This window comes from Leopardus geoffroyi, chromosome C2 (genome assembly GCF_018350155.1).
Source record: "Leopardus geoffroyi isolate Oge1 chromosome C2, O.geoffroyi_Oge1_pat1.0, whole genome shotgun sequence".
Lineage (NCBI taxonomy): Eukaryota > Metazoa > Chordata > Mammalia > Carnivora > Felidae > Leopardus > Leopardus geoffroyi.
The window spans coordinates 55,913,123-55,939,341 of record NC_059333.1 but is presented as its reverse complement, the minus strand read 5'-3'; the positions used below and the strand labels follow the sequence as shown (position 1 = coordinate 55,939,341).

General features: G+C 39.8%; 1 protein-coding gene across 1 annotated transcript in view; it reads left to right on the top strand.

Annotated features, from left to right (window-relative positions):
- GUCA1C (guanylate cyclase activator 1C) overlaps positions 1-20,907 on the top strand; it is a 32,679-nt gene extending 11,772 nt beyond the window's left edge. The window contains exons 2-4 of the mRNA XM_045501939.1: positions 7,480-7,629; positions 11,803-11,890; positions 20,242-20,907. Of these exons, the coding sequence (XP_045357895.1) occupies positions 7,480-7,629; positions 11,803-11,890; positions 20,242-20,411 (408 nt within the window). The 3' untranslated portion in view covers positions 20,412-20,907. The remainder of the gene's footprint in view (positions 1-7,479; positions 7,630-11,802; positions 11,891-20,241) is intronic.
- The last annotated feature ends 5,312 nt before the right edge of the window (positions 20,908-26,219 follow it).

The window sequence follows — 26,219 nt, the reverse complement described above, 5'->3', positions numbered from 1 at the left end:
GCAACCTGGCTTTTAACGTGTGTAATACTTGCTGCTGTTTGTTGACCCCCAGGCTGCCCTGCAGCCTCTAACACTGTATCAGGTTGTCTGGCCCGCAGGGGGACCTCTATTACTGCCGCTCTTCTTCGTAAGACACATTTACCAGAAACAAATGACCATTTATTATTAGATTGTAAATCATGAGGCTGCAATCTCTTAAGGGGAAAGACCTAGGCTACTACTTCAGAACTACCAACATAGACACTCTCAGGAAGCATTTGTTGCTGATAATAAAACACCTCATACTTGTTTAGCACTTTGTAATTTACGAAGTATTTTCATATATAACATCAGTCATCAGCATTTTGGCTGAGCTTCTCACAGAGTTTTACCTGTTAAAGACAACCAGCTGTACCTGCTGAGATGCATTTAAACTTAAAGCTGTTGTAACTCGTGCATTTGAACAGAATCTGTTGGAATTGTAGTTCTCAAATCTGGCTACATATTAGAAGCACCTGGGGGTATTATTAAAATGACCAGTGGTTGGGGCTCCACCCGAGTCCCACTGAATCAAAACAATGTTGTGTTAGTTTTAAACTGCTTTTAAATTGCTTTTAAAGTTTTAAACTTTAAACTGGTTTGAATGTGCGGCCAGACATGAGCACCACTGTTCTACCAGAAAGATCACGGTCAAAATGTTAGAAAGCTGGGGTCTAAGCCCATTTCTGCTACCAAAGAGCTTTGTAACATGGATACTTATTAAAAAGGGACTCTGGGTCCAAAACTATTGATTCAGAAGCAGTTCCTCTGTTCTTCTAGTTACAACCATAATAGAGAAACACAGCCTTGATGCAAGTAATATAGGTATATGTATTCTACTGTCTGTGCTACCACTTTCTATATCCTCTGTTTACCTCTTCTAGTCAGCAAAGAACAAGGATGCAGCGTCTTCCATGAGAAAGGAAACACTCTTAGGACACAAGCTGACTGAATTAGGGTAAGGCTGGATTTATCTGTGGCATTGCACTCGCTTCAGCAGACATATACTAAAATTGGATTTATCTGTGGCATTATTGCTTAGGGTGACAGGTGTTTTTAAGAGGAAAGCCATATTGGCTACCTGAAGAAGTTCCTTGCAAAAGGCTACCATTGCTATAGTCACTGCTGGGTCTTCCGTAGTTAGCTCATTCAGAAGTGATCAAACTCAGACAATTGTCTTGCCTTCCCCCAAGGCACCTGAGACTGGCTTCTAATTCACAGTCGTCCAAATATCACTGAGCTGGCTGCATGCTAGGGGCAGATGCTTGGGGCTTCCTGATTGATATCCAGGAAACCTATTAATAATTGTGAGCTTGTTGGGTAAGTATTGTGAGAAGCCCTTTGTCCCAGAACCCTTGAAGTTTGCACAGTCATGGTCAAGGACAACTGCATGTGATGTGCATACAGATCATGTTATAGAACCAGCCTACAAGCCAGCAGTGTATTTCTCATCTTAAAGAGGTGAGTCTCTTTTGAGGACATTCCAACAATTCCGTAGCTGATAGAGACTATGTTTGCTGTTATGTCAGTGTTTGTAGGTGAAAATGGGCTAGGTCATAAATGCTGAATACAACATTTCTCTTACAGATTTCAAAAATTCACAAAAGTATTTTAAAAGCATTCGTATGTATTTGACATAATAGAGGTGGCCCTTATATTGCCTAGGGCAATATAGGCAGTTCCTAAGATGCAAATTGAATATCAGTGACAATTATTGATCAATCACGGGATGTGCTGATACTAACTCTCTGGGTTTCCTTACTGTGATCATCTGAGTAACCACTTCCAGGCAGACGTTTCAATTCATATGTTGCTGCTGACTTGCCACAGCTGGCAAAATGTCACTGGAAGGTGTCACATGTGAAAGAATGAAAACATCTAAATGTCTTCAGGTTAGGGGCTGTGACAATTCAGGAGTCCTTCACAGGTCGTGATTCTGTGAAAAGTAGCAGAATGTTAATGCTGTCAGAGGAAATAGTTTTCATTTGGGACCATGGTTTGAAGGATTTTTGTTTGATTTGGATCATTTGTTTTCCTGAATAAGAGGGTGCACTAGGGTACAAATGGGGTCTGATACCTAGTTGTTGTAATAACAGTTTATATTTCTGCGATCTTGGTGTTACTTGAACCCAGGATGCTGTGCTTATTGGTTAATGCCGTTTGGGACCTTGTTTGGGTTAAGTGAGCTCAGATGTGCGAAGCACAATGCTTGGCCCTGTGTGTAGCAAGTATTATATCAACATCAATAGTTGCCATTTTCATTTTGATTATAATTATAATTATTACTAGTTCAGTCCATTTCTTATTTGCAAAATGACTGTTTTTAGAACTGAAATTCTACAATTTGAATCAACGAAATGAAGCCAAGTTCCCCTAAGGACGTTACCCAGTTTATAAATTTGTGGCTCCATCCCTGGGACAAAACTCCAAAGCAGATGTCTCTGAAGTATATTGAGATGACGTTTCAATATCTGTTTCTTGGGGTCTCTCAGGCACACAGAGTGATGGCAGGACCACGCTGTCCTAGCAGATGACATCTACAGTGATATTTTTACCTGGGTATTTTACAAAGTGGGGAGAATGGAGGGATTGGTCGGGGCTGCAATGCAGGTGGAAGGCCCCAAAGAGGGGGAAGTGCTGAGCCAAAGCATGGACCAGATGCACAGCCAAGGAATGCTCTAGAGTCCTAGTCAAGAGCAGAGGTGAAGACAGAACAAGGTTGGCTAATGCAGGACCAGTATGTAGGCTTTAGATCCTGGAGGCGCAGCTGGGGAAATTTCCTGGGGAAACAGGCAGCGAGAGCCATGGTCTATGGGGTGGTGGAGGTTAAACCCTTGCGCGGGGAGAGGGGCTAAGGATTCCAAAATGGATACAAGAAATGTTCATCAAAAATGTCAAGGAGCAGGAGAGGCAACAGGAGAGTGAACACCTTTTGTCCCTCTGAGCCAGATGGCTATGCAAGCGAGGCGAGGGAAGCCTGGGAGTGGTGGCCCCAGGAGCTCTCTGGGCTCACAGTCTCCCTGAGACTAAGCAGCTCAGACCACACAGGCCAGCTGCCCCTTGGGCAGTACCACGTATGAAGGGAGCACAGGTGCCAAGGTGCTGCATTTTCAGTCATTCGGGTCACCTTACGTTATACGCCGACCGTATTACCGAATAGTTCACACCTGTGAATCAGGAATAACACGCTGTGCTGAGTGTGTACCATCTGTATGGCTACCTCTTCCAGAAGGAGAATTCAGTTGTAATGCATTTGAGGGCAATAAATACTGGGCGATACAAAGAACAAAAGCCTTAGAGGAAGGCTGACTGAATTTAAATCCTGGATCCACCTACAACCTAACTTTGTTATTTAAGTAGTTTATTTGGCATGTCTGAAAATCCGCTTTCTCCTCTGGAAAGTAGGAATAGTAGGGCTACCTGTCAGGTTGCTATTAGAATTAGAGAGGATGCTTGGAAAGTGACTAGCACAGTGCTTGGAACATTGTATATATATATAGTAGATTTTATAGCTTTTATACTTAGTAATAAATAAGAAAATAATTGTTTCATATGCATGTAAGTTTTATAATTTAACTTTCTATCTGCATTTCAAATTGATCATATCCTGAAAGCAACTGTGACTTATGGCAGGTTGTGAATATTGCTGGAGACCATGTATTCCACTGGTGGATTTTCTGTTGGACGGAACACTATAGATTTTGTTTTCCTTATTTTTTTTTTATTTTATTAGACTTCTAGTTTCATCTCTTTGGTGGTAGAAAGAAAACAAGCCTTATATAATGTTTAAATATTTTTATACTTTATTTATAGACGTAAAAAGTATGCCTTATAGTTTCCTACATTTTTAGAGACTATAAGAAAGCTTGAATTTGAAGTCTCCATATATTTTTTTTCTCTTTCTTGTTTTAATCCCCCTCTACAAAATGACTTGTAACCTATCAACGGACCAAACTCCCTTTGAAGACTGAGAAACAGTCATGCTTCCGTATCTTGGCCCCATTTAACTCTTCCGTGTAATCCACTCCATCCTAAGAACATAGAGTATACATCTATAAATGTGTTGGAATTAAAATTATTTTTGTAGACATCCTCCCAAACTCTCCTTTTCTGAGGTTCCTGAAAATGGCTTTGTGTGTGCCCAATTTCTTCCCCACCCTCAACCTTGAGGGAGGATCCAGCCGTCACCAAACTAATGTTTTAGGATTTGGGATACAGAATTAGGAGACAAGGTGGTGGAGTGAAGGGCTGGTGCGTTCTCATGGTCAGGCTGCTGTGAAGGAGAGGGGCAGTGGGGAATTGCTGAAAGTTGAGCATCAGGGGCTATGTGCGGGGAGCACAAGGGAGAGGAAGAGGGTGTTGGAAGAAATCCATAAATTTCTTGCAACTTGTATTTTTTCCAGATATCAAAGTAAAGACTTGCTGTTATTTTCAATTAATTTTTGATTGCTGGACTGTATTTGTAGGACTGTGTCATTATTCTGAGACTGAACCATGTGGGTCATATTTTTTCTCATTAGTCTTAATAAGGTTACAGAAACTCAAGTGAGAAGAAGTCATAATTAAAACAGCCACTTGGGCAGATACCTAGATGAAAACATTGCCTACAAAGGAAGACATCTATAAGAAAAACAGCTTAGATCCATAGTTCCCAAATCTTAGGATACATGAGACTCACCTGGGGAGCATTTTAAATGCAGACTCTTGGACACCATCCCAAGTAGTTTTGATGCTGTTGTTTGGGGTTGGGTTCTAGGAATCTGCATATTTCATTGTCCTTATGTGATTCTGATGCAGGGAGTTTATGAACCCTACTCAGGCACAAGGTCAATCAGTGTCAAACATTTCCAGACAGTTCTGTGTGCCACGAGGGCTCCAGCAGCTCAAATACAGAAATATGAACTTAACAATGTTCCTTTGGATCATGTCAAAGAAAAGTCTTTGGGCATTCTCTTTTGCATTTTTCCTGGTCACATTTACAGGAACATCTCACCTCTGTGGCTCTTATCCCCCTCTCCCGTGTTTAAAATCTATAGGTTAACCGAAGGCAATAATTACTTTATCTACCAATTTACAGAATAAGCATTACCTAAAACCCTCTCCAACACTAACACAAGCCATTAAATCACATTCACCAGAGTTGTCTCACCAATGCGAATTTCTACAAAATCTTACCAGAAAAATAATTGGAAAGAAGCGTTGGCTGTGGTTCGTTAAGAATTTGACTATATGATGGAATGCTGGTTCGGAAAGAGTGGTTCGTTAAGAATTTGACCATATAATGGAATGCTGAAGTGAGAACAGAAGATGTATTGCTTGCAGGAGATTTTGGAAAAGGCTGCACTTGTCTAAGTAGAAAGGCTTCCTTACCCATCATCACCTTTGGCAGTCGATTAAGCAGATTGTCCATTTTAAAGCCATACAATGAAAATATTTATGCTCACCTCCTGATAGAGTTTGTTCAGAGTTTCCAGGACCAGGATTGGAAGGAGTTAGGGTCACCTGCCCACTGTGCCTAATCAGAAAACACCAAATGTTCTAAAGGCAGCATTGCTCAGTCTAATCTGTTGCCATTCATCACGCCAGTGATGCCAAAAACTATGATCCTGAAGCAGGACTCAAAAAGTGAAACAAACCATCATGGAATATAAGGTTTTTATGGGAACACTGAAAGATCAACTTTATATTTATAGCAAGCCAGCTCAGTCTTCTCAGGGATGATGTTTCTGTAACTTTTTGGCAAACACACATAAGAACTACCCAGGGAACAGTTGTATTGATTGGTCAGTCCCAGAGACACAGGAGGAAGACCTGGGAGCCAATGTGCCCCTGGTTGAATACTGTCCACCCAACTCATATTCTCCATCCCTGCCAGTCTTGACACTGAAAAATAATGGCCATGTCCTGCCAAATCTGAAGATATCTTGATGTCCTCTTAAATAAATTTCAACTCTATGATAACATAATTCCCTTGTCTCAGCCATGACTATGTTAGGGGTTAATATGGTGAAGCGGTAACAGCAGTAGGAAAGCCAGATAGAGAAAAGGTAAAACCACCTATGTTTTGTATCCTTGAGCACATTTCCTTGAGGGGATCCGTTCAACCAGACTCCAGACTGTTAGCAGAAGTCTTGTTGCTTGTAAGAAGTATTAAAGTTATTGATGGGGTGAAGTTACCTAAGTTGTAAAATGTAAAAATCTATTACCCACATGTAGTAAAATTTTTAAATATTTTTATTGTATTTTTCTGACTATATAGGTAAAACATCAACAGGGTAGAAAAAAATTTTTCAATAATACATTTTGAAGACAATGCTATAGTCATTAGCACATTGGCTTTCAGTATTTGAGGTGCTGTAGTAGTCTTTAAAAAACCAAGCCAACCAACCAACCAGCCAACCAACCAACAAAAAGCCTTTAATCAGGCAAGAAGGCTTTGTTTCAGATCCAGAACTACGGGTGAGTTTTCAATTGCTTTTCTTATAGACTAGATACAAAAGCTTGCTCCTCGAAGCAAACACATACCATTTTATAGGCTGCTAAGTCTCATGCTCTTTCTTCTAAGGGGAAGGAGTACTTTATGTCACATCCTGTTTTGTAAATAGGACTCTACAATCCAAAATTCCACGGAGAATGCAGCTGACAGCATGTCTCCTTGGGCTGAATATACTACTTTTGGCATCTGAATTCCCAGAGGAAGATAGCAGAGAGTGGGTCACACACCTCCCTAGAGCTGGTCCCTTTTCTTAAGATAGTTGAACATTTGGCTGAGCAAGGTTTGAAGGGTATGATTCTTAAGAATGACAAGGACTATTTCTGTATCAATTGAGAGTGTTTTACCAATTTAAAACAGGCTGAAGGGAACTGCCTAAGCTTGAAAGCCTTAAACGGTCTTTTCTAAGATCGACTAATATGGCAAAACCTTTACACAGAAGAGGCTCATACATTTTGATTCATACTGAAAACGACTTACTTAAAAGGAATCCTGGAATTTAGCATTCCAAAAAAATCAACCGGGCTCTCTAAAAAGGAGTACAGAATTTATCTAGCTGGTTTTTCCCCTTATATTAGAAATTGGTACCTGGTCTTCTCTCTAAGTGGGGAACAAAACCTGAAGATACTCAGGAGAAGACAGCTACTGTAGGATGTCCAGTAGTGAGGACACAGCCTTCCGTCAGGGTCAGGCCAGAATCTTGTTTCTTTTTTGGCATACGAAGTAGATATTTTCTCTAAAAACACACTTGCCTGTATATTTAAACTTGTTTCTATACACATTACCCATGCTTTTCTTTGTTTATTTGTTTGTTTTGTTAATGAAATGCCAGGGAAATTTCTATGTTGAAGTCTTCCGGGTTGTATTAATTTGTGCTAATGGTCCTGCTCGTGAAGCATGATTTCTCAAATAAAAGACAATTGTTTCTCTTAAATGTTTACGTCCCTTTCTGTCCTTGCTTTCTATAGGATGGATTTATCGACTTTTTAGAGTTTATTGCTGCTATAAATCTCGTTGTACGAGGAAAAATGGAGCAGAAATTAAAATGGTATTTTAAGCTGTATGATGCTGATGGAAACGGTTCTATTGACAAAAAGGAACTACTGAATATCTTCATGGTAAGTGAAGTGGTGAAGTAATCTTAGGACATTGTATAGTTAATGTAATTTTCCTTCCTGTGGAGCTGGTGACAACTATCTATGTGGTTGGTGAATTTTGGGATATACATTTGGAACTGCTGGAGCCATGTAAGTTTCACTATGCTATCGATTACTGAGTGTGCACCTGCAAACCAGCATTTTCTTGTCGGTGTTCAAATTCACAAATTTTAGCAGAGTATTGAGATGAAAAATGAATAAACGTGATGTTCTAAAACAACTTGTCTTTTTGTCTGCCTCGGTGCAGAAAGTTGTGCGAGGAGCAGCTGAAATACTGGATGGTTGTATAGCAAAAGCCAAGGGCTAAGAACAAAGGTACCTGAGGACTAATCTTTCTGAGGGCTGGACTAAAGTATTTCTAAAAAGTACCTCAAGGATCTCAGGCCCTTTCCAGCTCTAAAGTTCAATGAGTCCCTTTATAAATCTCACCCCCTTCCACCAAGGAAGTGGAAATACTTATCATGGGATGACATGAAATGGATTCTAGAGTATAAGATGATTAAGTGGGACACTGTACCTAAATGAGAATGTGAAGTAAAATACACATTATGAATGCAATATACGGAATTTGTAACACAGAGTCAGAATTGGAATCAGAGGTCTTAGAAATGATCTGGTCCAAATTATTTCATTTATAGATGAAGAAGTTAAGTTACTGTGTTATAATACATAGTATAAATATTATCAAAAATGCAAAAAAAAAATAAGTAGGTAGAACTACAATTATAATCAAACACCTCAATAAATGGACAAAGCTGTTAATACTTAAAACTGTTTAGCAAATGTAGAGTCAACGAACATATGGAAAGAATTCAAGAGTATGATAATACTAACATTGCTTTCACTTTAATCTCACAGATAATTCACAAAAAAGTACTAAGATACACTTTGTAACTGAACTTTGTAAGCATTAAAATTCAGAAATTCTGCATATATATTACATGTTACAACACAAAATTAGCAATCGAAAATATTCCCTAGAGAATGCCCAATCCCATGTAAATTTTAAAACATCCTCTTAAACATACTCAAATTTATTTTAAAAACATTTAAATATATAATATAGCATACAAATATTGGGGGAATATCCAAACAGTATTCAAAGCAAGGGTTCGTATCCTGGGATCTATGGATCTATGGCCTTCGGAAATCCTTGAAGACTATGACATTAAGGGCAACGTTTTTCCTGTATGTTATCAACTTTTGAGGGGAGGGAAAGGGTCATTGGGTTCTCAAAAGAATTAAGAGGAACAATAGTATATTAATGTTTTTGTCCAAATCTTATGGAAATTTTTGCACAGATTTTTATTAGTTAAAATGTACAACTTATGTTAGTGAGTAAAGAAAAGAGAAATATTAAGCAGAGAACTGAGGTTTTCTTTGAAGTGTTTAGAAAGAGAACAAAAAGAAAAGAGGGAAACATAAAAGCACAGAGCAAAAATTCATTTAATAATTGACACTATTTGTCTCCGATTAAATTAATAAAGATTAACAACAATAAGGTGGAATTCTGGGAAGGGCACTCTAAGAAGAGTGCCCTTACACATTGTGGAGGGGGTATAAATGGAGATAACATTTCCTGGAGATTTGGTAATCTGCATCAAGAGGCTAAACGTGTAGCTCCATTTTAAAGCCAACATTTTTGGTCAGGAAAACAATCATTAACATCATCAAAGATAAAGGTTCTATGATTTACATCACAGAGTCACTAAAATACTAAAAATGAATGACCTAAAAGAGAAAACATTTTAAATAAATTGATGCAATGGAATATGTACTTATACCAAATGAGTGGCCTATATGGTGGCAAGTGAAAACAATCCAGTAAAGAATACATACTGTTTAATGTAAATTCTCTTGACACATGATAACAGGATGTTAAAATAAAATACAGCCCAGCCATCAAAAGATCCAAAGGAAGTACTAGATTATAGGCAAAACTTACAAAGGAAGTAGTTACATCTTAATTTCACTTCAAAGGCATAAAATGGTCAGGAGGATGTTTAAGAAGGGCTATTAGAGAGGATTTTCTTGGGTAAAGCCCTCAGGTCAATAGCATGGGGATTTAAGGAAACCACTGACGTTTGGGGAGCACAGTGTTCCAATATTTGAGTCTGAGAAATCTAATGAAACAGACCATGGCAGCAGAGTAGAGGGGTCAAGTTGAGGAAGAATCTTATGCTCAGAATATGTGGGGACGAAGGTTTTTTCATGGATCAGACATGGGGAGGAAGCTGACAGAGGTGCCTTGGATCTTGTCCAGCTGAGCCACTTGGAGAAGTGAGGGCATCTCAGAAGAGGAGGGAGCTGGAGATAGAAGCAGAGAGTGAGTCACAACCAGGAGCACATTGCACCCCTCCCCCAGGGGACATCTGGCTATGTTTGGAGACATTTTGGTTGTCAGCTGGGGAGTGGAGGAGTGTGTGTGTGTGTGGTGCTACTGCTATCTATTGTTTAGTGACCAGGACTGCTGTGAAACATTCTACAATGCACAGCACAATCCTGAACAGGAAAGAATTGTCTACTCTGAAATAGCAGTTGGGCAGACCTAGAGCTTGTAGAAGGAGCCTTGAGGGGTCAGCTGGAATCAAAATGCATGATCCACGTCTAGGGATGTGTACGAGAGTGGCAGTAATAAAAGGGAGGCATGGTCTCAAAGAGGGGATTTTAAACATCTGTCATCCAGAGAGCTCTGACACTAGATAACCGGGAGTGAGGGTGCCTGCCAAGTCAGACTGTCCTGTTCCCCCTTCTCTCCTACCTCCTCCCCTCCCACTCAGAGAGTGGTCAGAAATGGGCTGAGCAAAATGGAGGAGAAAGTGCAGATATGCTAAATGAGGGAAGAAAGAAGGAAACAAACCATGCCTCCCTGCCCATCCCCCCACCATGCTTCTCCTGCACGAAGAAGAGGGAAAACACAGGGCACATTGAGGGCTCCCTCCGAAAGTATCCCTTCAGGCCTCATCACCCTTCCAATCAATCCTTCAGTCTCACTTCTATTTCCCAGAGATGGGTCACAGACACATCCTAGATATTTCATAATCTTTTATTATGACTTCTACATGTGGTCTCGTATCCCTTCCGCTGTGGGAGTACTGGATGCCTAGACAAACTTTTAGGCTTTTGGGACCTCTGCCAAGACACTGAGAAACCCTAAAAATATTTATCTAATTGGATGCTATATGTATGTAACCGTTATTCTAAGCATTACCCTCTATCTAATTGTGAGACCTCACTAGCTGAGGCCAGGAGTGGTGCTGTACTGCTGTTTGCTGGGACTAATCCCAAATTAAGCATTGATAATGCTTGCAAAGCAGCAGAAGAGATGGTCCTATTCCAGACCAGGCCCTCAATTAAAATATGATGCCAGTGGCTCTTCTAAAGATCCCTTTATGTTCAATCAAGGTAGTTATGTTCAAATTCCCAGATAACTAACTTTTTCTTTCTCTATCTCTCTTCCATTTTATTATGAATTTCCACATCAAATATTGGTCGCTTAATTTAATCACCTGGCAGTGGGGGAGAGGGAAAGAGTGGTTAAATTTTCCCTCTAGGGAAGATGGAAATGTCATTTTCCCTGGGTTCCCTGACAGCCTTTATGATGAAAAGGTGCTGGCAGGGTGTGAGAGAAATTCAGTGTCCTTCCAAGGCATACAGATCTGTCTTCCCAATCATTCTAGAAAAGGGCAAAAAGGACCAGAGGTGCCAGTGTCAGAAGCTGGAGGAGAAGCCTTAGATGCTTACAGAATATCTTTTTATGTTCTTCTATAAGATTAATGATAATTGGTCTGAAGTTGAGAACATTGTATTCTGCATCCAGAATTCTTATGACAGTGGCCACGTCAATGTTTTTCCCTATAAGCTTTTTGTATCCTTTGCTACCTAATATGTTGAATAGATCCCTTTGTGCTGTATAATATCAAACTTCAGTTTGTATTCAGTTAATTAAATTTCTAAGCCTCATTACCCAGAACTGACATATAATATTTTTATTTATTTTAACCAACTAGAACAGGTTGGACAACAAATATGACATGAACATATCCCCAAATTGTGTCATATTGGGGTAGAAATGTCACAAAATGTATTTGCTTCCAGCAAAGTTGAGCTCAGTGATTTAATTTCTTTTTGCAGGCTGTGCAAGCCCTCAATGGCCAACAAACTCTGAGTCCTGAAGAATTTACCAACCTGGTGTTTCATAAGATCGATAAAAACAATGATGGTAAGGCAATTTTACTCTCCTCGGGCTCACTTTTTTTTTTTTTTTTTACAAAGTAGGAGGTGGTGTGGTGAGTTGGAGTGCCATTTAGGCAACAGCATGAACCTTTCAAGAAAACCCTAGCTGGGCTTCATAATTTGCCCAGTGCAGTGTTCTCCATTCAGTACAATTTATTGATTAAATGTCTATCGACTACGTATAATCAGTTCATGGTGCTTGACATTTTGGGATATATGAACAAAAGTAAAGGGAGAAACAAGGAAAGAAAAGTGGGAGAATATGATATGAAGGACTCTGCTGTTTACTCTGGGATATGTTCTAGTAATTATTCCTTTCTACTGGAGGTGTTTCATCAACTTGCAAACAAACTCAAGTTTCCCATACCACAAAAATCATTTCTTCGATTGTGTGATTTTCTTCTATCAGATTTTTTCCTTTCCTGTGATGACGCATTTCTGGGAAGAGTTGTGTGTACATGCCTTCATTTCTGTTCTTTGTACCTTTTCTACATTTCCACTGTTTCTGCTCATTTCTCCATCTGCTATTGCTACCTTAAAATCTGGGTTCCTCTTCAGCTCCGAGAAGGTGCACTTCTTCTTCAGAGGCTGAGTGAAATGGAAGACACAGGCATTCCAGGAGAAGGGGGAGTGCTTACACCAACGGCATTGATCTCAGTAAACTGGTAGGGGAGCATATTGATTGGAGATTGAGGCGGCATAGCTAAGGATGTTCCTTGAAAACAGAGAGTTTGACATGGTGGAAAATATGATGTTCCTAAGTGATTTAAGGGGGAAAAGGAGGATAGATATGAGGCACTGGGACTCTAGCCATAGTTGTCATCAATCCAAAGTAATTTTTTCCACAGGACCAACATGCCCGCCATGGGTCACTTCCTATAATGGACACTAGAGGGCAGTAGACACCCATGTTGTGTGCGGCAGTTTGCACTGGTCTACTGTGTCTGGCAGGATGCGATGGTGAGTAGGGTGGAAGGGAGTTTAAATGAAATCGCCATTATGAATGAGCCCAACAACTGGACGAGAGTATAATTCTCAGAAAAATACTTTGGAAATGTATCAGTAGCATCAATCTCCCTCATAAGGACCCAGTCCTAGTCTGCCTCACCTCAATTTCAAGTCAGTATGCTCATTTTCTAGTTTACCAAGATCAGAGCCATTTGGTTGTAACTACTCATATTTGGGTCTATATAGATGAAGGATAAAATAAGTCAGTTCATGTGAAAGCTTGTAAAAAAAACAGATTCAGACTAACCAGAGTTGACAAGGAAACTAAGTGAAGGTAGAAAAGGACCAGAGAAATGGAGAGTGGAAGATCTTAAGAGGCCAGTGAAAACCTTATGTGGAATATGCAACTGAACATCCTGATCACCAAACAGGAAAAATGCTGTAGGTTTGTTCTGTTTTAATTTTTAATCTCAGAGGTGAGGGGGTATAGTAGGGGTTGGCATAGAGATGATAAACCATTTCAGCCTGGGGCCGAAATTGTTGACCGAAGGACGAGGGTCCTGGAAGGAGATAGGACACTGTGAATGTTTAAGACTTAGTAATACAATGAATTTCAAAAGGGCAGGTCATGAATGTTGGAAATATGTCTGAATCCTGCTTCTAGTGGTGGAAGCCAGGGAATAGGAAAGGTGACCTCTCCTGGAGAAGTATGAGGGTTGTGGTATCCTTAAGAAGGGTCTTGGTTCCTTATTAGTTTGAGAGAACAAATAACGTGTTCCAGAAAACAAGAAAATGATTCAGAACTCTTTATTACCTAAGCAGTTTCTTAAAAAACAAAGTATAAGTTATCAGTAAAATGGGGGATGTTATGGCAAGAGCCTAGAAAAAGAAAGATGGAGGTGAAGGATGCAAATCTGGAAGAGTGGAGGTGTTTTCTTGGGCAATAACTGAGGTTATCTGCAGTCGGGGAAATGGACTCTTTGACCTAGAAGAATATGTCGAAAGAGAGATAATACATTATGGTTTCTGGAATAGCTTATAAAACTAATCACACAAATCATTTCCTCTGATAACAACTTGTATTTAAGGGGAAAAAAACATATATCATTGCCTTTTACAATGAAGATATTAAATAAACAGGCTACATTTTGGAAGAACAATGAACCACTGTTTCTTGGCAAATGCATATACAGGACTGAAACTGATAAAATTTTCTTTCATATGCAAATTATTGGAGGTTGTTGCATTATCTCATCAAGAGACAGCTGGGTCATTCCCTATGTCAAGAAAAGGAGGCTAAAATTGTACTGTTGGAGAAAGACAGCCCAGAGCATCAGAAGGCAAGGAAGAGAATGTAATGAAGACATAGAAGGTTGATATTTGCAGAAGCGTAAAAGGATTTTGCCAGTATTTGACAGAGGAAAATAAAGTGTTTTATTCACACATAAAAGGAGAGTAAGCACCACGGGGGAGATTATCTATTCTTGTTTGTACAAACCTAAGTATATATAACTCAAATAAGAGTTTTTAAAATTGTTTATTGTCAGGGCGCCTGGGTGGCGCAGTCGGTTGAGCGTCCGACTTCAGCCAGGTCACGATCTCGCGGTCCAGGAGTTCGAGCCCCGCGTCAGGCTCTGGGCTGATAGCTCAGAGCCTGGAGCCTGTTTCCGATTCTGTGTCTCCCTCTCTCTCTGCCCCTCCCCCGTTCATGCTCTGTCTCTCTCTGTCCCAAAAATAAATAAACATTGAAAAAAAATTTTTTTAAATAAAAAAATAAAAATAAAATTGTTTATTGTCATCGTTATCAAAACATCATTGTTGGTAGAAGTAAAGAGGGTCAATCAAGTATATCAGAATAATGTTGACTATGTGCCGACATATATTTTCTTTAATTTTTCAAAAGGAAAAGCAAGTACGCTATTGTTATCTGATAATCCAGTGAATGTTGAAACTGAAGATCAGGGGCGCCTGGGTGGCGCAGTCGGTTAAGCGTCCGACTTCAGCCAGGTCACGATTTCGCGGTCCGTGAGTTCGAGCGCCGCGTCAGGCTCTGGGCTGATGGCTCAGAGCCTGGAGCCTGTTTCCGATTCTGTGTCTCCCTCTCTCTCTGTCCCTCCCCCGTTCATGCTCTGTCTCTCTCTGTCCCAAAAATAAATAAACGTTGGAAAAAAAAAATTAAAAAAAAAAAAAAAAAAAGAAACTGAAGATCACACCACACCAAGATACAAGCAAAAAAACCTTCAAGAACATGTATGAAAATCCCAGTTTGACTGCAAATTGATTACAAAAGAATAACTGACATCAAATCTATTGGGACAGAAAAACACACAACAGCTATGAAGTATTCTATACATCATTATCATCATGGTAGTTAGCAAATCGGAGGCAGAAGATTAATCAAAATAGAGGTATAGGATAAATACCAAGAAAATAAAAAGATGAGAATCTACAAACTCCATGAGGGCAAGAACTATTTCTGTTTTATGTACTTTGGTAGGTCTTGCATGCTCATACTTCCTGGCACACAGTAGGTGCTCTATGAATAGTTGTGAAATGAATAAATGTCTGGTAAGAAGGTGTCACACAAAAAGCACAGGAAGAAATAAAGAAGAAACAAACACAGCATGCATTGCTATCTTCCTACAGGAAGAGAGTTGTCTAGACTATTTTGGAAATTAACATACATGTGCATATGCGTTGCTACTTCAAAAAATATAAATGCAATTGACTAAGAGAAGTTAATTACCAATGGAAAGTGAAACTGGGGGCCAGAAAGAGGTTACAGGGGATTCTTTCATTTCATTGAACTTTTTGTATTGTTTAAATTTATATCATGAGCATGTATTATTATAATAATTCAACAAGCTGTTTTTATTTTTATATTACAACTAAAAGCATCAGGAAGGAAAACTTGAGAAGAATCACAAAGACAGAAAATTGAAGCTCAACATTCAATATTATTGAAAAATGAACAGGCAGGACAGCAAGACTAAGTCAGAATAAATGATTAAGCATGGAATTCTGCACCCTTTCCTGCAGGAAGAATGGCAATCCGCATTCTACCATGTGCTGCTTAGGAGTCGTTCTTGACATGATTTAGGAAGATTTATAGATGCTGTTCACAACATCAAGTGCAGAAAGTGTACCAGGCAAGTTTAACATAGCGCCAAATAGCACAGGGGCAGGGGAGACTTTAAGTCGTTCGTAATAATCAACCATGAAAGTGAAAAGAGACAGAACAAGACCAAAGAGGAAATGAAAGAGGTGATTATTGGGTTGATACTTGAGGTAACAGAAAACAGGAAGACATCTTATTGAGCAATTAACCAGAAGGACCAATGTTTTCGACTGGAACATCGTGGAAAACCATGAGAGACACAGCGACTCAAACTGGAAACGGAACTACTGGGAGATAAGAGGGAATCAGGTTTTCTCATAGAAAAGAAGAAACTGCTGCACTTAACTCTGCTATAAAATGCTGCTAAATGCCTCTAGTGCCACCTTGCTAATGAATACAACACTGTGTCGTTTAACGTCTTCACTGGCATCCACCCTTGAAAATCTGGCTATTCTCATCTCCTGAGACTCCCATTCCCATCTTGGCTAATTTCCCAGCCCCACCACGATTTTTCGTCAAGCTCTAATTTAAAAGAATTGAAAAAAAAAAAAAGGGTTTTACATGGGCTGGTTTCTTTCAATATCAGCTGACTTCTTTAGAGCAAAAATGCTAACGTGTGCAGGCACTGTAAATTTTGGCTTTCTTTGGGGGTGGGGATAGGAGGTCATTTTTTGTTTTGTTATGAAAGATAATATAAGACACTCATGCAAATAAATACAGGACCCAGGAATATCAATAAGATAACCACTCTGCAAAAACAAGACTAAGGAAAATATTCATCATCAATGAAGCTGCTGAAATTGGTACTGAGTGATGGAAGAGCATTGACCTTCAGGGTCCCCGGGAGGAGAAAATGTGTCCCCCAACTCAACAAACTACTAAATAATGTAATGTAGACATATATTATAAGTATATGTATGCTTCAACATGCAAAAATAAAATTGTGTACTTTCTGAATTATGCCCTATAAATATTGAAATGTATTTTTAAATATAAAGCAAAATAATAAAAACTCAAAAAATTGTTTTAGATCCTTCTGAGTCCTGTGATCTCCAGCTCAGTCACCTCTTACTGGCTTTGCCTCTCTGCTGGTAGATTTTTTGAAGGGAAGCTTCTGGACCGGCATAGGCAATCCTTTCTAGAGAGATTCAGAAACCGTCCTTTTATTTTCTTTGGGCATAAATCCTCAGACAAATTAAAGAGGATTGGGAAGCAATGTTTAAGAACATCAGATAAAGAAAAGCAGTTTGTCAGCATGTTTTCTGAGCCCCTCCCACATTCCAGCAGCTCAGTCACCAGCGGTGTGGTGAAGGAAATGGCAATTGTAGCTGGGGCTTAATAAATATCTGATGAAAAATGAATGAATGCTAATTACTGGGGGGAAAGGGTGAGGAAAATTTCAAAGTACTTTAGATAGAAATAGTAAACATAAGTTGCTATAGGTAGAAGTTGGCTTCATTTCCAAAAGAAATTTTTATGGTAAGTGGTTAGGTAACGTGAAAAAAATGAATATGCAGAGGTCACACATGTTTTGAGAAAAGTAAAAAAAAGCATCACGGAAGAGTTCCATCTTCTAAGTTGCTAAGAGAGTAGAACTTAAAAGTTCTCATCACAGGAAAAAAAATATAAAGTGCAACTGTGTGAGGTGATGGATGTTTAAACTCAAGGCGAGGATTTCATAATGTTATATGTATCAAGTCATTATGTTGTACGCTCTAAACTGACACAATGTTATATATCAATTATATCTCAATTAAAAGAGGTTTTTTTTTTTTTAATTTTTTTTTCAACGTTTATTCATTTTTGGGACAGAGAGAGACAGAGCATGAATGGGGGAGGGGCAGAGAGAGAGGGAGACACAGAATCGGAAACAGGCTCCAGGCTCTGAGCCATCAGCCCAGAGCCTGATGCGGGGCTCGAACTCACGGACCGCGAGATCGTGACCTGGCTGAAGTCGGACGCCTAACCGACTGCGCCACCCAGGCGCCCCTAAAAGAGGTTTTTAAGAAACTCCATCTTTTATTTCTTTTCCACACCAGTAAGTAATCTGAGTTGCTTTTCACCTGACATGATGTCTATACACTCCACACCCTCAGACATGGCTCTTTCCACCAGCAGTGGTGACAATGGACAAGTGTTATAACTGAGCGATCAAAACCCACTTCACTTGGGGAGCCTGGGTGGCTCAGTGGGTTAAGTGTCTGCCTCTTGATTTTGGCTCAGGTCATGATCTCCTGGTTTCCCTGGGATCAAGTCCTGCTTTGGGCTCTGCATGGAGCTCTGACAGCATGGAGCTTGCTTGGGATTCTGTCTTTCCTCTCTCTCTGCCCCCTCCCCACCTCTCAAAATAAATGAACATTAAAAAAACAAAAACAAAAACACTTCATTACCCCATCCCCACTCTCACTTCTCTTGCTTCTGCTAAGCCCCTAGAAATTGAAAAAAAAAATTGCACTGGTAATTTAGCAGCAGTGATTTCCCTTTGCCAAAAACGGGGTTGTTTTGTTGTTGTTATTTATGGTTCCCATGACTCACCACTCTGCACCCATGTGACCCTCCCCAGCCACACACTACGACTCCTTATTTTCAGTTTTCTCTACTTAACTTTGGTTTATTCCATGGCTATACTTTACCTGTGAGACATAGATGACTCCCTTCCTACCCTATGGGTTTTGCAGAAACTTCTTTGGTATAAGGAAAACATAAGGAACAAAGATTAAATTTCCCTGTAGAAGATGTGTTTTAGAATTTTGCCATTGAGACCAAAAGGTATCTTATGAGAATGTGATAATTCATCCTTATTTATATTTGATTCACTATTGTGGTATTTTGGATATTTGACTTTGTCCACTAAAAAGTACAGGTACAATGTAACATCTAACTTCAGTTCCTGCTGCCTTTCTGCCTCAGGTACCCATTCTCTATTTACCAAATGTTCTGGATTTGTCTTTGACTGGCCTTCTACCTAGCCACAAACCCGATTTGATACAATATCTTTGAGATCAAGAACTACATCTCTACCCCTCAACTTTAACGCACTCATGTGTAGTCAAATCCCAGCAGACTTGAAGCCTAGGGTGGGTGGTGGTCTGCTGAGGCCAAAGGAAAGACCCAAAGACACAATATTATATGTCAATTATATCTCAATTTAAAAAATGTTTTTAAAGAAATTCCATCTTTTCTCTCTTTTCCACACCAGTAACCTATATTGCTTTATTGGGGGAGCTGACATACAGGGAGGCCAGGAGTGGCCAATTGGACAGAGCAGCTGCTGCTGGCATCTATGTGCAGCAAGTTTTATATCCTAGCAACTCAACCCAGGAACTATCAGAGGCCCTTCTCCTTTCATGCACAGCACTTCCAAGGAAATCAAGGTCTGTCACCCAGACACTCTTTGTTATAAGGGAGACACTCCAGGTTGGCCAGCCCCAGAGCCCCTGACCTTGAACACCAAACAACACTTTTCACTGCACGTTCTGCTTGATGGGAATGCAGAGGGAGGACAGGATCTCTATATTTCAAGATAGTGATTAACAGGGGCATGAGGGTTATGCTTGCATAAATTAGCTATCCAGCGTGTCACATTAAATTTATAATTATAGTCCAAATGAGTCAACAGAGAACCCCTCCCATCTCCCCCAAAATGTTGAAAAGTTGTCTTGTAGGATGAGGGTAGGGGCAAAACAGGGTGGCCAGGGTGCACAGTTCTATGGTGATGGTTTGATAACACTGGACTGACCAGCATGAGACTTTGGCTTATGCCGAAGTGATGAAATTAGGAACCAAAAATCTGAAAAGAAACCTGCTGACCAATAATTGTATGTGGAGTGAATAAATGTTTACCCTTCCTCACAGCTGTGGACGGTCCCTGCAATTATTTCCTCAGAGAGAAGAATGTTGAAAACAGCCATGCACACAGTCATTTCCTCCTGGTCTTCGAAATCTGCAGTATCCATACTCCTATCACTTGGTCATATCTTCATGATTAAAGGTCAAATAATCAATACCGTGTAGAGACATACGCATGTATGTGAACATAGGTGCATCGCTGATGATTCTCAACTTAAAAATAGATTGTATTTGTCATCTTGATTTTCAATGGCAATCCTACCATTGAATGCTTTGCTATATAAGGATATTCGAAGACTTTAGAGTCTGGTCAAGGTGAAAGGATATCAGAAGAATATCAATAAAAATATCAGGGAATATATTGTATATACCAGTGATTGGTATGGACAAAGACTCTTGTTAATTGTTCATTTATTTTCTAGGAGAACTGACTTTAGAAGAATTTATCAATGGCACGGAAGAAGATCAGGATCTTCTGGAGATTGTTTCCAAGAGCTTTGATTTTTCCAGTGTACTGAAAATAATCTATAATGGGAATCAGCCAGACACAGAAGGGAGGTTTCCTTCAAACCTTGTGACAAGGCTGATCTAGGGAAGGTGGGAATAAAGTGGCTGGGAGAATGCCTTTTCTGACTTTCAGTGGAGGCAAAACTTCCAGTGGAGAAGAAATGAAATTCTCCCATGTACATGCTATTGATTTCATTATATTTGAATATATATTCAATTATATATTATAATTGGTATCAGCCCGTGAATATATCACTTAAGTCCCTTGGAGATGTCCATAAAGATTGTAGATGGAAGAATTGTTGCTTTTCTGTTTATACATTAGTACTCTCTCTGAAGGTTAGAACGTGATGAGTAGACTGAAGGATGGTCTCCATATCAGTTCAAAATAGAACTTGTGTACATTTCCTTCCACACCTAAATTAATCCGCCTCTTGAAATAGAACTGGATTATTTGGACAGTGTCTCCATAGTTTAACATTCTTCTTAAACAGACTTTTGGCAAATGTGTTTGCTGCCTCTTGGCTCCTGTTGGATTTGTGTATTATAAATGACCAAGTTCTGGTCTATGGAGAAACTTTCCTTCTGCCTTTTTTTCTTATTCCTTACCCTGAATCCTATCTTGAATCAGTAATAATGCTCTGTTCCAAAAGAAAAGTCTTAAGCTATGTAGCAAAAGGAGAAAATTTCAGACTGGGCAATGAGAACGTTTCCACTGATTTGCTATAAATCTGGGTCCAGTTGTGCATGAAAATGCAATGCATCATCTGTAATTATTATGCCAGTTGGGGGTTTGATCAGAACAGCAGACAGCCAGGCTATGCAACAACAAGCACTTGACATTTTAAACGGTCCTGACATTATAGCTCTGACATTTCATTTTTCATATCCTTTCCAAAAAATGAAATGATGAATGAGATTTCTTGATGGATTAGAACTTTTTAAGTTTTGGGTTCTATATCACAGGCCCATTGGTACATCTGTCAGTGCAAGACTTTCTCATGGAACCACAGTGGAGGCTGAAGACCAGATGTGAGCCGTCTTTTTTTCAAGACCTTAATGATGCTTTCGTATTCAGATTGAGTTAAAAACACACATCTAAAACAAGGGCAGACTTGGATGTCCCTGTCTCAATGTTACAGATGTGGATAAAAGTATCAATAGAGGTATAGATGAGACAGTAGAGATGAAAAAGAAACGGAGGCAGAGAAGTTATAGATGAATGTATAGACAAACAGGTAGATGAACATAGTATAGATGAACATAGAAATATTCTGTGGTTTTCGAAAAGATTTTGAAGAGATTCACAAAGAAGTGCACACTATAATATAAAATATGTTGAAATAAAATTATTGTCGATAAAGTAAGAAGAATTAGCCGTAATGACACAAAGTTCTACTCATGTGCCAAAAGTGGGGTAGCTGTTGGACTCTGAGCTTCCTGGCAATAGAAGTGAAAAGGGAAGCATCATTACAGTCTTGCCCCAGCAACAGTCCTACCCTAACAGTGGCAATTGATTGCATTTCCCCTTATCTTCCTTCCCCCTACCTAGTGTCCTTTCCACAGAAAACTGGGCCCCAGCTTTCCCTTCCAACCTTCTATGTTCTTAATGACTCCAGCCTCTTCCCTTTATTCTTCCAACCTAGAAGGGTGGCTGCTTCCTGTCATTTCTGTGTTACTACTTCACTTTTTCAGTCCTCCAGTGTCTTTTCCACTAATCCCTTATATTCATGCTGTTAAAATAATCAATGTGATTTCTGTTTCCCTGACTGGATGGATCTTGCCTGGTTCTGCACCCTGACTGACTGAAGGGTCAGTGTTCATTCAGGTGGACAACCCACCCCCTCCTTTCTTTGCAGGCACTGATACTTGCTCTAGAACTGTGCTGCGTGGGCTTATTTAATCCTAAAAGGCAGCGATTGGGGCTGTTATCCCCACTTCATGTCTGGCAGCTGAGACTCAAAGAAGGGGTTTAGCTTGCCCAGAGTTACTGCCTGGTAGTGTCCCTCTAGCGCCACCAATGGGCTGAACTTAACAGGGAAACGGCCAGCAATGTAGTGAGTAGGACACCAGCCTAGCATACAGAGTGAAATATGGAAGAATGAAGTTGGAGCCAAGTGTGTATAGCTTAATTGTCAGCACATTTGTGATAGGTGGTGTGAGAGCCAAGTAGACACTTTAAGAACTCCTCACCAGCCACAGGTCCCATACTCAGGGCATCCAAGCTCTGCTCCATCACAGGTCCCACCTTGCACTTAATGCTTTGAACCCTGTGATCCTCATCTGGCTTCCCCAGACTCCAGTCACCCTGTTACCTCTTACCTGGATCCTCCTCCACCTGTCACCCCCTTTGGAATCATGACTGGTCTGTCTAGTTTACCCAGGTTAGGTTTCAGTGTTTCCCTGGATGCTGCCTCTCAGATTTTGAATCTCTGTTCCATGCACTTTACCCGATGCTCATGCTATGTCCTCCCAAGTGGATCCCAGGGCTTAGGTGGAGAGATGACAGTGGTACCCCCTTCCCTTCCCAAGGCATAGCTTTATCTGTAAGAAGGGCAGGCCGGCCCACATAGCATACCTTTGTCAGCTTCTTAGGAAAAAGGGTTAGTGGGTACAGAGAATGTGAAGACAATAGTTGCTTGTCATACGAAAACAGATGATAAAATAGTATCTACTTTATAGTTTTGCTGAGGGCTGTGCTAAGAAGGGGGAAAGCCTGAAATTCAGGTACAAAGGAATTTAGGTTAATTCAAGGTTAGGTGAGATAGGAAAAAAGAAAAGAGCTCAAAAAAACAGAACCACTTCCTTTCCTTCAAGTCTCCATCTCTCAAGGTCAGTCTCCCCAAAGTCATGTTCCTTCTCCATGCTTTCCTCTGCAGCTTATCGTCATGAGCCTGGTCCAGGAAATAGTCCTAATCTACATACGAAGTCATGTTATTTTAACGAACTGAATATTTTAAACTAAATTTCTTCTTCCTTCAGATGATAAGCTTTAAGCAGAGCCTACTGCCCCATCATTTTTTTTTTTAATTGTGCAGATACTTTTTTTTTTGTATTTAATTAGAATTCCATGTGTTTCTCCCCAGTGATTTTACAGTAAAATTTCAAGTAGGATTTTATGACAAGTAGGGCCTAGTGTGTGAAGAACCTCAACAACTTTAGTTAATGTCTGAGACTCTCACTCCCATTTATGACCAAATGGGACTCCCATTTATGACTCCCATTGGACCAAAGGGCAGTGGTCCAATCAGAATTATAACCATCTACTGCTCCTACAATGCCTTGATGCTTTGAAGGAAAGGCACTATTTTAAAAAGAGACAAAGATGGAAGGTATTAAAATATTTGATAATCTTAACCTTATGAAAAAGATTCCTCCCCCCCCTTAAAAAGAGACTAAAATCATATTACATCTCTCTGTAGATGTGAAGATACATCAGGAAGATGGCCTGCTTCTTTGGTCCAAAATCTTGAGACAAAAAAGGAAGAGAAAGTCGAAAAGAGATGAATGGCAGCTGGTCCAAGATAAGAACAAGCTCTAGTGTGATTTCTCTCCCTTCTCCTCATGTCAGTGGCTGGTGACCGGCCGCTGCTTCAATTAAGCCTTGGCTCTTTCTGGCAGGGACACAGAATATTCCACCTAGAGAAATGTCTGCTGACACAGAACTGCACGTAGATCACAAGGGTAGGTAGTGGGGGCAGGAGAATGGTTTAAGTGGGGCAAATACTTCTTTCATTTTTCTTTCCAAAATGGGTTGGCCCAAAGGTAATGGGGAAATAAATGAGAAAAATGTTTTGTTTAAAATTAAATATATGACTGAGAGGCAAATGAAGAGGCCTAAAGGAAGGGTTCGTGCATTAAAGAAACAACAGGAGTGCTGGAGATAGCCAGCCCGCTCTGCCTACCCCCAACCCCCATTTATATTAGAATAACCTTTAAACATGAAAATGAAATACAGAAGAGTCCTGACATTTAAAACCAAGCTAGGGCCTTATTCTGGCTGAAGAAATGTAAAATCATTAGAACTGTGTGGACAGGGAATAGCTTTTTTAATACTTAGAGTTTGTTTCTGGGGACAGCTGTAGGTAAGCAAAATTGGACATTCAAATTAAACCCGGGAATACCAAGTTTTATCAGCAGGATGACTGACACTGAGAAAAATATTCAGGGAGGCAGAATTGCTTGATGGAGAGACCACGAACTGAGACCACATGTGGATTCCTGGGACCTCCAACAAGCCATGTACCTCTCTAGGTCTTGGCCTCCACAGCTCTCCAAGGAGGGGACCAATCTCTGAGGTCCCTTCCACCTCTGTTTTTTTAATGATTCCACAAAACCTTCACAATGTGGGGAATAACACCTCAGTACCTCAAACAAGATTATTAGTTAGTTAGAAACAAAGGAAAAAATTGTTTGTATTGCTTGTATTTGATACAAATTGAATGAAGCTCAGATTTTTTTTTTTTCTACTCATGGCCAGTGAGTTTCAGGTTGCTACCTATAGGCTCTATGTTGTCTCCTGTTGTTACTTGTTGTCCCTACCCCTTATTCTGAGTGGTTCTACCTTATTCTAGGTAGGCTAGTGATAGGCTGCCTACCTAGAAGTCATCTGAAAGTCTTTTTCAAAATAAAAAAAAATGTATATTCCTGATGCCCCTGGTGATTCTAATGCATGACCCAGTATGAAAACCATAGCTGTTGTCATCTCCTCTATGAGAGACCCCTCTCTATGGTCACTCTGAAAGGCCAGTATCCATCTATATCCTTTCTCCTAGCATTGACACTTTGAGTTCCTTACAGTTACACAGTCAGGCATGATTCATTTGTAAGATATAGCAAAAAGATCACAGACTTGCATGCCTGCACACTAATTTAAATCCTGCCTCCAACACTCACTCACGGTGCTACCCTTGATAAATCATTTACTCGAGTAAGTCTGAGTTTCCACACGACATGACATGAGATAACACACGTGAGCACCCAGCACAGTGCCTGGCATGTTACATACTTAGTACATGTTTGTTCCTCTAACCTTTAAAATTCTTAAAGGTTTAGATACATGGAGCTAAGGTTACTCCTTAGGGCCTAGTTTCCATTCTGACATAGAGGAAGGCTACATTCTTATCCCAGACACTTCACTCTCTCGGTGCTCAAGTCACGTTTAGTTGGCCCTTCTAATGAGGTCTGAGAAAACAATCATCTAAACTATTATCTCTGAATGGGTGAAATCGTTAAAGTGCCCACAGGGAATGGACCCTCAAACTGTCAGTTATACAGACCTTTAAGATTTTCCCCATGCTCTTAACATGACAATGAGCCCTTATCCATTTTCAGGCAAAAATCCTATAATTAGACTGTACCCTTGGTCTCTGCTCCAGCACATATGTTCATTCTTTCTGCTCAGAATCTTTACATTTCTATAACGTTTACACTTTTAATGAGCATTTTAAGAAATACAATGTAAAAACTATAATATAATATAGATAATATAAGTCATTAATGTAATCTAGAGATTATGATCATCATTTAATATATAGTATTTAGATCAATATATATGAGAATATCAAGTAAAAATATATCCAAGGGCACCTGGGTGGCTCAGTTGGTTGAACACCCAACTTCGGCTCAAGTCATGATTTCCCGGTTCATGGATTTGGGCCCCACATTGGGCTTACTACTGTCAGCTGGGAGCCGGCTTTGGATTTTCTGTCCCCCCTCTCTGCCCTTCCTCCACTTGTGCATGTGCTCTCTCTCTCAAAAATAAGTAAACCTTAAATTGTGTGACACAATTTAAGGCTTACTTATAAGTATATAAATATATATATATATATGTGTGTGTATATATATATATATATATATATATATATATATAAATATATTTTATACACACACA